Source organism: Buceros rhinoceros, unplaced genomic scaffold (genome assembly GCF_000710305.1).
Source record: "Buceros rhinoceros silvestris isolate BGI_N320 unplaced genomic scaffold, ASM71030v1 scaffold340, whole genome shotgun sequence".
In the NCBI taxonomy this organism is placed as follows: Eukaryota; Metazoa; Chordata; class Aves; order Bucerotiformes; family Bucerotidae; genus Buceros; species Buceros rhinoceros.
The window spans coordinates 86,443-98,536 of NW_010391170.1; the positions used below are offsets into that span (position 1 = coordinate 86,443).

Below are 12,094 nucleotides of genomic sequence, written 5' to 3' on the forward strand. Positions count from 1 at the left end.
GGGCTGCTGCCACACTACCTGGGAGTTCTGTTTTTCTCATTTAGCTTTGTTTTGGGGCGCTCTGCTTCCTCAGCAGATGGCATTTTTATCGTGTTTTCAGAAAGTCCATATGGCCTGTAAGAGAGAGTAGCTCTTTGATTGTAAAACATGACCACTTGTTCTGGTTTTAATGAATGCAGTGAGCATTCTTCTTCACATATCTGCTTAAAAATAGCTCCTTCAATTGAATTAAAAAAACCCACCTCAATTGGGCACTAACACTTTGGCTGCTGAAATAATCAATTAATAATTAAGTGGCTAATTTTAGAACCCTCTGGCCTTGCCCATTCCTTTGGACTCGTAGTGATCGGAGCAGACAGTGATTGATTGCCCTGCTGATGCCGAGAGGCACATGTGGTGCTGGGGCCAGATGCCAGCAGGCTTTGAGCTGTTTATTGCGATATTTAGAAGGTGAATGGAACTTTGCCTCTCTGCCCTGCAAATGGACTTGTCTCTTCTGCTATGGTTCTTTCCTCTTTGTCTTGCTCCAGCTGCTCACACGTAGCCCTCCGCAGGTACCACTCTCCCTGCCACCCTCTGAATGATAAAACCTTGTGCTCAAAAGGTATCCTACTGACGGGCCAGCTGGAAAGGAGCTTGAAACTGTAAGCAAAAATGGCCTTGAAAGGCTTATCCACTAACTGGCTCCTAATAAAAAGCCCTGCTAGAATCATTCTGCTCAGTAAAATAACAATTGCGAGTTAACTGTTTCATAGCTCCCACAGCAGGTATGTCAGACAGATGGGAAAACATGGAGGGTTTTTTGCTCAAACTTTGAGAGGTTGAAGGAACCAGGATGGCCAAATCTTGTTAACACTTAATTCAAAGTCCCTTTGAAAATTAACACCTGTGTTGAATAAACCTATTGCATCCTGTTCTGAAGCTAATTCAAGTACCCAAATGGTAGGAGCACACTGGGATTTTGGTTGGTAAGTGGTGGCAGTTTGGAGGGTTAGTATTTCACAAGCAGAAGAAACAGGAGCGTTTGAAGGAGTGCGTGGGGGTACAGCACTTGCCTGCATTTCAGCTGTCATAGGTGCATTTGCTGCTGGTTTCAACACAACGACATAATTCAGCAGTTTGTTGTAAGTGGTGGTGAAAACTTGGTGTGGCTGCTTGGAACATCTGCTTTTACATGGTGAGGAGGGAGAAAGCCAGAAGCCTCTTAGCAGAGAAGCCTCTGAACCCGTTAAGTTAAGCAGAGAGCAGGACGCTGGAAGCAGTTGGAGCAGAAGGGTGACTTGCCTGCTTGCCTCGTTTTACTGAAGGTGCTTCTGACACAGCCCCCTCGCAGTCCTGCCATGCCTCCAATTAGCCTGTTAATACGGGGGAGAAGCTACCCTTGCTGGTCTGATGGTGGTTGCTGGAGCCTGATCGATGTAAATCCAGTTATCTCTCAAACCACATGGGATTTTGAGACAGCTGGGTGGTGTTTGTACGGCTGAGGGCCCTGCTTTGAAACGCTGCACAAATACAAAAATAACCAGAGCTATCAGCATTCAAATTCGTTCCTGCGTAGTCTTTGCGATGAGCTTCCACTGGTGGGGTGTTATTTCAGTGGGAGGAGGGTCAGAGCAGTTTTCAGCTGACGTCTGGGCATCACAAGTTGCTTGGTGAGGAAAGCGTCCAGCTTGCTTTCGTTACATGAATGTAGCCTTCCCTCCCTGTGCTTAGAATAGGGAATAATTAATGAAGTTCAACATTAAAAGCTGAAAGTTGGGAAGGAGAAGCTTATTACCCTTGTTGAGCTGGAAGGAGCAGTGGGGGTGCTTGGGGCTTCGGTCTTATGGGGTTTTCTATTCTTATTTCTCTATTCAGAATTGACGTTTAGTTGTGCAGAAAATAAAATGCATTACTAATTTTGCTGCCATCCCTTTTATGTGGCTGTGCCACATCTGTGAATTAAATCTCTAAGTGCTGGAATTTAGTCAGTTCTCTCATTAGCAGAAATGCTAATTCTCTCTTGATTAGTAATAAAATCAAAGGAGGGAAGCAAAAAACAAAAGCATAAAGGTTACTCCTTTAGAGTAAGCGTGAGAAATTTAATCCCTATTTTCATGATCCAATTTAAGTAACAGACAGACTGAGTGTTTAGCCTGAAGTTCTTCAACAGTTTTACAAGAAGGGCACAGCTCGAGGAAGGAGAAGGGGGTGCAGGGAATTAGAAATGCCAGTTGGAGTGGCTGGGCAGGGAGCCAAGGAAACGGGCAGGAGAGACGCGAGTCCTGTTAGCTGCCGGCTGGCACGTGGGCCAGCTGGGGTTTGTGGGAATACCCATGTATGCGCATCCACTTGTGGACGCACCTTTTCTCTCTTGCTGACTATGACAGGCTGCTTGGACCCTTCCAGATTGAACTTTGGGGCATTTTTAGGAAGCTGGAATAAAGAATCCTTTGCTGTAGTGCAGACTGTTTGTCCGAGACGAGGCTTTAGGGGGGATGGGAGCAGCATGCAGGGCTTTATTGTGAGCTGACTGTTAAGAGGTCCCATGCATCCTTCCCAGCTGATCAGATGTTGCCCTTTTCTTTCTCATCTCCAGATCACTGTGTTCACTACTACGATCTTCGCAACACTAAGCAGCCAATCATGGTGTTCAAAGGGCATCGCAAGGCAGTCTCCTACGCAAAATTTGTGAGTGGGGAAGAAATCGTTTCTGCGTAAGTATTGCCTTTTACGTAGGCTCAAAACTTTGTACCCTTGTTTTTCTGGTGCTCTTCAGGGCCGTCGTGCGAGTTCACCCGCGTGGGTGAGTGTGCTCGCTAGCTGCTGTGCTTTTGGGCAGCAGATCGTTGCTTTTTTCTCAGACAAAAATAGAAATCCATTCCTGGTGTTGCTTGGCTCCACTCTGTCTTGCGGGGCTAAAATGCTTAAGAGGAATACGAAGACAACTAGAGGCAGCTCCTGACTACAAACCCCAACTTTAGGAAGCTGCAGGTGAACTCTCCTTTTAAAAAGCGCTGTGTGCACTGAGGATGCTCCTGAGCAGAGCTCTGCTGTAGAGAAGGTTGCTGGCAAAGCCCTGAGGACAGTAATCTGCAGTGAAATGCAGCTGATGAGTCTCAGAAGTGAATGGTGAGGCTACGTCTGAAAAGGAGGTTTAGCCACAGCCTGAAAACAACTTGAACAGGACTGACTGATCTGTTCTCTGGTAATTTATTAATCTTCTCTGTAAAGGCCCTTGGTGGGATTATACTCGAGTTAGCAAGTAGACAAGGAGAAGTTGTGTTTTGTGGTCCTAATTGCATGCAGCTTTTTAGCCAGGGTAGGCCGTGAGGTCTGTAATGCACACCCTGAAGAATAATACTCCACAGGTTCCATTCAGTTCTGTGGCTAGATGGAGCTGCCCCAAAGCCACATGTGGCTGCCTCAGTGCTAGGTAGGTTTTCAATCGTGTGGAAAGGAGTGTGTCTGTCAGATCACATAGTGAAGGGTTTGAATTACGGTGAATTAAGGGTTAACCTCTTCAGTGAACCAGACCTGAAGCCCTCTTGCATGGTGAGGAAAATGCAAGCAGCCTTGGAGGGGCTGCAGAGGAAGCTTTGATCTCAACGTGCTTGACTGAAGGGCACCAGGGAATGTGAACTCACAGAATGGTTTGAGTTAAAGATCATCTAACTTCAACCTCCCCGCCATGGGCAGGGACACATTCCACTAGAGCAGGTTGCTCGGAGTCCCATCCAACCTGACCTGATGTATTTCACATATAGGGATGGGGCTTCTACGGCCTCTGGGCAACCTGGGCCACTGTCTCACCACCCTCAGAGTAAAAAATTTCTTCCTTACATCTAGTCTGGATCTACTCTCTTTTCATTTAAAACTGTTACCCCTCGTCCTGTCACTACACTCCCTGATATTCCCAGCTTTCCTGCAGATCCCCTTTTAAGTGTTGGAAGGCAACACTAAGGTCTCCCCGGAGCCTTCTCTTCTCCAGGCTGAACAACCCCAGCTCTCTCAGCCTGTCCTCACAGCAGAGGGGCTCCAGCCCTCTGATCATTTTTGTTGTCTCCTGGCTCCCTTCCAACAGGTCCATGTCTCTGCTGTGCTGAGGACCCCGGAGTTGGACCCAGCACTGCAGGGGGGTCTCACCAAAGCATGAGGGGAGGAGGAGAATCACCTTCTTCGACCTGTTGGCCACACTGCTGGGGATGCAGCCCAGGACATGGTTGGCTGCTGGGCCGTGAGCCGACATTGCTGGCCCATGTCCAGCCTTTCATCCAGCAGTATCCTCAAGTCCTTCTCCACAGGGCTGCTCTCACTCCCTCAGCCTGTAAGCTGCTCTCAGCCCTCTCATTGCCCAGCCTATATTTGTGCTGAAGGTTGCCCCCACCCAAGTGCAGGATCTAGCAGTTGGCTGGATCGCAGGGGCAGATCTAGTTCCAGAAGGCATGCCTGCTGCCTTGTATTGAGCCAATAATTATCTGGCTTTGCTCTGTCATGTGTTTTCACACAGTTTCCTCTAAAAACCCTGAGCCAAAGCAGAACATTTTAAGGTGTATTCAGGCTGGTAGTGAGTTAATCTGAGCTGAGCTGTGTGATGGAAGATTCCCTGGTGGCTTCTGGTGCTGTTTATATTTAATCAGCTCCTCTCTTCTTATTTCCATTAAAATTATAACTCTATGAGGGTGCAAATTCATACCTAGAACACACAGAATATTAAATTTAATGCTTTGCACCAAATCTTGATAAGAAGGAAGTGTTTAATAGAAGCAGGAGGAGGATGGGAATGTTTTACAGGCATGATCAAGTGACACATCATCTATGGGATGTTTCAGGACAGAATGGCCCTGCCCTGCTTCAGCTGACCATCTGAGAAAGCTTATCCCGCAGTCCTGGGAGGAACATCAGTGGAGCTGTCAGACTGGGAGGGGCGAGGGGACTAACTGGAGGGCTCACCTTGTCTTTTTCTGTGCAAAAAGAAAAATGTCAGAAAGCAGATTGTTCTTTCACGTCTTTCTTTTGCAAATTGAGGAGACAGAAGTAGTGATTTCTGAAAATCAAGCACTGATTTCTCTTAAAAAATGATACGTGTATTCCAATTCTTTAGATTTCTAGCCAAAGCTGTTTTATAGATTGCATTGATTTACTTCGTCTTGCAGAGTTAGGTTTTGACCTCACGGGTGCTCAGAACTGCCTGGTATTTAGCACAACACATTGATTGCAGCGCTGATTTACAGAGAGACAGATCTAACAGAGCAGTGCATCCATGATATTTTTTTTGGAGAGGGTGTGAAACCAGAAAAGCAGCGTAACACCAGTGAGATCAATGGGCTTTTCTTCTCTTCACGGTCTGGTGGTGGATACCCTCCTCCTTTTGCGGCATGGTTATCTGAAGCAATGCAAACACAGCTAGAACTTGATGGGAATTTGTTAACAGTAAAAGCATTCCATTAGTCATAGACTTGAAGTGGTTTTATTTTAATGAATATCTAGAATGCCTGCTACTAAAATATAGAGGTTAAGTGCCTATATACATGAAGTCTTCGTGATGGGTTAGCTAATAGCAGAAGGTGCCACAGGAATCTGACAGCTCGTAGACCAGGGATTAGTCTTTTGCTGCTTTTACTTCGCCTTCAGAAAAGTTTTTAGTTTCCAGGCAACTCTGAAGCTTTTAAAAGCAGCGTTTAAAAAAACAAAAAACCTGCCCAAATAGCACAGAAGGCACTTCCCCGTGCTTGTGGGCCAACAAAGCAGCAGCAGGTACCACCTTGCTCTTTCGATGAGCTGTGCGATGGGAAGGGCAAGGAAAGGGAAGGGAGGATGAGCAGCAGAGTAGGATGGAGATGGACATGGAACAAGCATCAGGCAGAGAAGCTGAACACTCTGGTTTAGGCCCCCCCACCCCGGTCAAGACCTGGGAATGAGGAATGTGCTCCTGCTTAAGTCGTAGTATTACAGATCACATCATACCTTCGTTCTGATCTGACCTCGTACTATTATTACCAGCAACTAACACATCTTGCTGCAGCTCCCTTATCGCTCCTTTGTCATTCCAGTTGTCACTGAGGACTGAGATAAGGTTTTGGCAGTGTAGCGTGAGGTGTGTCTCTCCTCATTGTGCTGTATTTTTAGGTGTAAATGACATTGGTGCAGGGCTCATGTCTTACCTCGTTGGTGATATGTGATGGGTATTGGGTGCGGTGTTTTTCCCCTTCAACTCTAAATATTCAGAAAGCAGCAAGGTTGGGTGATGAGACTTGAGAGGAGTGTTGCCTGCCTGCCTCCCCTCCCTCACACCCAGGAGGCTGACAGGTCCTGCTCCCAATCTCTTTCAAATTTAAGGTCAAGACGGCAGTACCCCTTTCCTCAAGGGTGGCTTCACAGGGCTACAGTCGCACCACATCACCATTTGTTCCCCTACTGTGGAGCGTATCACAGTAAGTCAGTGAGTGCCTGGACGTTAGAGCCTGGTGATTGCTAGAGAATAATGCCTGTGAAGTTAGAGAGGATCATGTCCCCCCAGGTTTGGGGGGAAGAAATTGAATCTTTTATCTCCTGAAAACCTATTTGAGTTGAGCTCTGCCAGGGAGAGGAGACTGTCTCCACCTCCTTTCTTTTGCCAAAGGGAAAATGTTTGCTCGCAATAAATAGAAAAACATTTTGATGGCAGGTATGTTTGCATGTGGGGGAAGAATGGAAAACATCAGCTTCTGTTTAATCCCAACAGAGTTTGTATATTTTTAAGAGTAATATTTAGCTTTGCTGCCAAGGTAAAAAAAAAAGTGGAAGTTGGAGATCTGTATCCGTGCAGTCTCGGATTACACACGAGAAAACCACATAACAGCAACTCTTAAGCCCCCATCAGTTTTTATATGCTGCTGCTTGGTATTGGTCAAGAGGAGAACACACTTTCAGGGCAGCTGGAGAGGGAGGAGACTGCTTCCCACATGAGCCCTGCAAAGGCATGAATGAGAGCTGCAGCCAGCACAGAGAAGAGAGCAGATTTTGTCCATGCTGTGAAAAGAAAAAAAAAAAAAAAAATTCCGTGTGAAAGAGGCAGTGATGGCCCAAAGGCTGTACAGTTCAGTGGAGGACTCTGCAATTGATAGGAGAAAGGAAGAGTAATACTTCAGGGAAGCTTTTTATTCAAACATGTAATGTGTTTTGACAGACTTCTAAAATAATGTGATACCTTCTCGAGCTCAAGCTGAGTTGCATGTGATTGAAAGTGGGATAAATCTCCTGGAGTGCACTAAGACTTCCTACGTTTACATTGCAAGTAGGGTGTTAAGGAGCAGGATCGCAAGCGAGGAGTTCCTGCTCCATGGCAGCTGGGTAACTTTGGGTATGGTTTTCAGGTCAACAGACAGTCAGCTGAAGCTGTGGAACGTAGGGAAGCCTCACTGCTTGCGCTCCTTCAAGGGTCACATCAACGAGAAGAATTTTGTAGGACTTGCATCCAATGGAGACTACATCGCCTGCGGTGAGTAGAGCAGCCACCCTGACAAGTGCTAGTGGGACTTCTTAGAGCTGGTGCCTCTCCAGTTGCAAAGCACACTGGCCTTTGTGCTATGTAGCTGCGTGGGCTTTTTAACAGAGGATTATTCTGAACTTCCACACTCCCCTCTGCTCTTCCCAGGGAATGGCATAAGGAGCCCTGATTTAGGGAGGTCTATAGTTGGTTTCCTTCTGTTTCAGAGGAGTTCTTCCTATACGATGATTCAGACTTGCTGTGACCAAAAATCAGCTAATAACGTAGTTGCTCTTGGTGTGACTTATGTCTGTCAAGTTTATCAACTGACACATCCTCCCTCGTGTTTCTGAGGAAGGGCAGTGGTGTGGACCACAGGAGCATCCTGTGCTTGTCACTTAGTACAGCATTCTGCATGGCAAAGCAGTAACTCCCTCATGAACAGCTCCCTAGAAGCCTGAATCATCCTGAAGCAGTTACCCTTTGGCTGTTTCTGTCCTTTCACGGCTCAAGTTGGTCTGTTGAACCTCTGTAAATCCACAGGTCTTGGTGGGAAAGCAGTGACAGGCTGATAGCTTTGGGATGAGCAGAACAGCTGTGCCAGCACCAAAGGGAGAACCTTAGCTTATGCATTCCCTGATTCCTGTACAGCTTGCAAGGCGGAAATTGGGATGGATTTCTAAATAAAGCCTGCGCACTGTCTGCTCTCTCTTACTTAAACCTGCACAGACCAAACTGTCATACTTGAGTATGGCACGCAAACCTGTGACAGCGCTACCTGCCTTAACGCAGAGCAGGCTGGGGGTAGCGGTGTTTCATGTGGTAGCAGAGATGCTCTGCTCAAAATGCTCTGCCCTAAGGAAGTTACGGAGGACAGTTGGGATCCTGTGTGTTTTGCAAGTGCGCTGCAGACTGCAGTTATGTTGTAATAAAACCTGGTCCTGTTATTAAGAATCGTGGAAGCTAGCTGCGGAGCACTCCCGGTTGCCAGAGCACCGCATGATGATAGCTACAAAGAGGAAATGTCTGGTCTTGTTATAAACAAGGAGGGAGCTAAGAAGTCTTTTTTCTGTTCCTGCTACCAGCACCTCATCTTGTATATTTATTTATTTTTATTTCTAGGAAGTGAAAATAATTCCCTTTACCTATACTATAAAGGCCTCTCAAAGACTCTGCTGACATTCAAGTTTGATACAGTCAAAAGTGTCCTGGACAAGGACCGGAAAGAAGATGACACGAATGAGTTTGTGAGTGCTGTGTGCTGGAGGGCACTACCAGATGGGGTAAGCTTTCTGCTCAGGCACCCAGCCGGGTGCAAAAGGAACGCCTCCTGCTTCTTCATGAAATAGCAATGCTGAGAGTTTGACTGCACTTGGTATTTTCCCGTTTATGGGTGTTGTAGATCGGTGTGAGAACGTGAAGATCTGCAGGGTAACTGGGGCTGCTGGGGGAGGAGGGACTGCTGAGCTCTTAACTTTTCCACCTAGGCATTTGAATTTCTGTACTTGGTATCTGAAATCCTAAAAGCAGCTTTGTATTTCTGGCACTTAATAGTTTTTGTGGGCACTTCAGTGGGTTTTTGTTGCTTTAGTGAAAGCTCATGTAGATACCCACTGTGGAGCCTTATCTCAATGTTACTGTGTCTGTAGGGGCTCGCTCATTGAAATACAGCCCCCGTGTTTAGATGAGGAGATATGTAAAGGAGGTAAGCCCAGGCTGCAGTCACCTCGATGACTGTTCCAGTGACACTTTAATTCAGACACCGTAGCGCGTGTGCTAATGCTGCAGGCAGACCTGACACAGCTTTTGTGAGAGCGGCCTTTCGGCACAGGACTGCTCCGGAGAACAAAATGCTGCTTTTAAATTCACAGTGCTCTTGAAAACCTTGCACAGAAAAAATCTTGAGCAAGTAACTTCCTTGTATGTACAAGGGTTTGCAGATCAGATCCTTAATGGTCTTGTTGGGAGGGGGAGTAAAGGAGCTCGTCCTATATACAGTCTTCCAAATAGCCAAGGTGGAACATTGCCTAATTGATGTCGTGAGATGTTACATTCACAAAGACAACGTTTTGGAAGGGTAGCATCTACCAATCTGTTTCTGTATGAAGAAACTGCCCCCACAACTGTGATTCAGTTGTCACCGGCATAAACTCACTTCAGATAGACGCTTCTGAATCAAAGCAAAAAAAACCCTTAAGTGTCTGAAACTGCATGTGAGATCTAAAAGGAAAATCTGGGCTGTGGTGGTGTGAGTGGTGGACATGAGACTTGGTGTGTGGTCACCAACTTCTTTCTGGTGGGGACTTTAGGAAGATTTGCCGTACTCAGATGTCATGTCTCTGAAGAAGAGCGGCTGTTGGAAGTTGCATAATTCATCTTTCTACTGTATAAAAATGTGCTGTGGGAACCTGCATGTCCAGAAACACCCTTCCCTGGACTGGCTTCGCTGCTGTGTTTGTGTTGGGTTGTCCTGTCCGCTGACCTCCTGGGCAGGTTCGCTACAGGCAACAGACTTAACAGCAATGTCTCACCCTTGGTGTTACTTTTGTTGCCGTCTGCTTCTTATCAGTCTTTTCTCTGATTAATCTGCTTTACTCTAATAGACCTTTTGCTTAAGTGATTGAGAAACTTTTGAGCAGTCATCAAGGGCTGTCAAGTAATTCTTCATAACCAGCATGAAAAATACTGTGCAAAAACGTAGCAGTTAAATCAGGCCCGTCAGGATTGCACCAAATAATGTTCAGGCTTCACTCTATTAAGCAGCATTCAGGATCCATCACTATTCTAATCTGGTTGGTTTTTTTCTCCATCATTCCTCTGCTTTTCCCTGGGCTGCTTCTGAAGAAGCCTGTTTCTCTCATAGTGGCCACAGTACCTGGCTCTCATTTGTAAAGCAGGCACCAAAAAGCTGCCTGTGCTCTGAGAGCCACTGGCTGAGCAGTTTGCTCCCGTGGTTTACCTCTGCCTGTGGTGCAGGTCATTCTGCTTTGCATACCCAGCAAGCAGCTGCACTTGCTTTTGCCGAGAGGCCTTAATGCTTCCTTGCAGCGTATCTCCAGTCATCCTGAGACGAGAAGTGCTCTTCACCAATGCAGCCACACGTTTCTCTTCCCTCTTGTACCCGCTCAGCGATCCTCTCTGATCTAATTGAGGCTATGCTCGTGTTCTTAGGAAATTAAATTACTGCGCAGCCGAAGGTCACTTATGTCCAGAAAGTCTTGTTCAAATGATGGAACTCTTCTATTATCCATTTGGATAATGTTTCTTAAATTCAGCGTTAAGATTTTTTTCAAATGAGCTTCCTTATTCAGGCTTCCCTAAAAGTTGGAGTGCTTTTAATGATGCTCAGATGAACTAGAGAAGGCCTTTGCCTCGCGGTGCTGTCAGCATCTGTGGGAGTTGGGGAACCCACAGCCTATTTCTGGCTTAATTGCAGACTTTGATCCTGGGTGAGTCACTCTGCCTTGGTTTCCTAATAATGAGTATTACTGCACCTACCTTTCCCCACCGGCGGTGAAGGTGCCTGCTCTGCCAAAGGCGCCTGCATCAAAGCAGCGCCAGGCCAGTAGCCGCACAGAGCCCGGTGCAGGCTGCGAGACCTGCCCCAGAGCCACGGCAGACACAGCAAGTGAGGTTTATACCGCGGTGGACACGCTGTTCTCTATGCCTTGCTGGGCTAGGTCCAAGCCATCTCACTCGTCTTCACGCCCTGGTCACTGGGCAGAAGCTTTGGTTTGCTACCTGGAACGTTTCTGAGGGGGGAGCTGCGGGCACTGTGTGCCAGCCTTTCCCCAGGGCTCCCCCGTGGAGCAGACTCTCCTTGGTTTCCCTGTGGTGTTGCTCTCAAGGATTGTTCTCTAATTAACCTTTCGAGATGAGATGAGTAAGTTTCAGATCTGTCAGTTATCTTGGGAAGCACAAGTACACGTACTCCTTCCCTTCATGCACTTAAGTGCAAAATCTTGGATCCTAATTAAAACTTAACTAAAACTTTCAGATGAAATGTCATTGATTCTTTCTTAAATCTACTTTTATGTGATTCAAGCTTTTACTTCCTCCTGAGCCAAAGTCAAGCTGTGCCAGCAGCCCTTGCCAGAACCCATCTTTTTTTTTTTTTCTTTTCCTCTCTGAGTTGGTTTTCCTTCACTTGCCTTTGCAGGGACCTTTTTGCTGGAGCTGTCACCTTTCCAACCTCAGAGGCCCAGCCAACGCCTTCTTTCCAACTGTGTCAAAGCCATAACAAGGGAGAGGAATTGTTCTCCCTCAGTGCTTATTAGCATTTTGCATCAGGCTTACTCACTCTTCAGCTCTGAGGTAATGTTTAGAAATAAGTTTGTAGGCTAGTATTTTTCTTAGACTCTGGGAGAAAAAGCAAGCCAACAAAAAAATCCTGCAGCAGGTACATCGGGAAGCAAACCTTTGCTCGGCTTCTTTCAGTGCTGTGTTTTGGACAAAGGTAAATAGAATGTTTAATATTTTTTAAATGGCACTTATTCATAGTTTGTGGGGAAAATAATTTCTCGTTTCTCATTTTACTTTTAAAAAATTGATAAATTTTTAAAAGTAGAGAGAGCTTCAAGACACTTTGGCCTAAGTGACCTGATAATCACAGAATCCATTAGGTTGGAAAAGACCTTTAAGATCATC

At 46.3% G+C, this 12,094-nt stretch overlaps 1 protein-coding gene across 1 annotated transcript in view; it reads left to right on the forward strand.

The window, feature by feature from the left end:
• The window catches only part of RFWD2 (ring finger and WD repeat domain 2, E3 ubiquitin protein ligase), a gene marked incomplete at its 3' end in the record, with an annotated part of 90,516 nt that extends 81,786 nt beyond the window's left edge, over nt 1–8,730 (forward strand). Inside the window, exons 16-18 of the mRNA XM_010140357.1 lie at nt 2,579–2,696; nt 7,335–7,459; nt 8,570–8,730. Coding sequence (XP_010138659.1) covers nt 2,579–2,696; nt 7,335–7,459; nt 8,570–8,730 — 404 coding nt within the window. The remainder of the gene's footprint in view (nt 1–2,578; nt 2,697–7,334; nt 7,460–8,569) is intronic.
• Nucleotides 8,731–12,094: the final 3,364 nt, after the last annotated feature.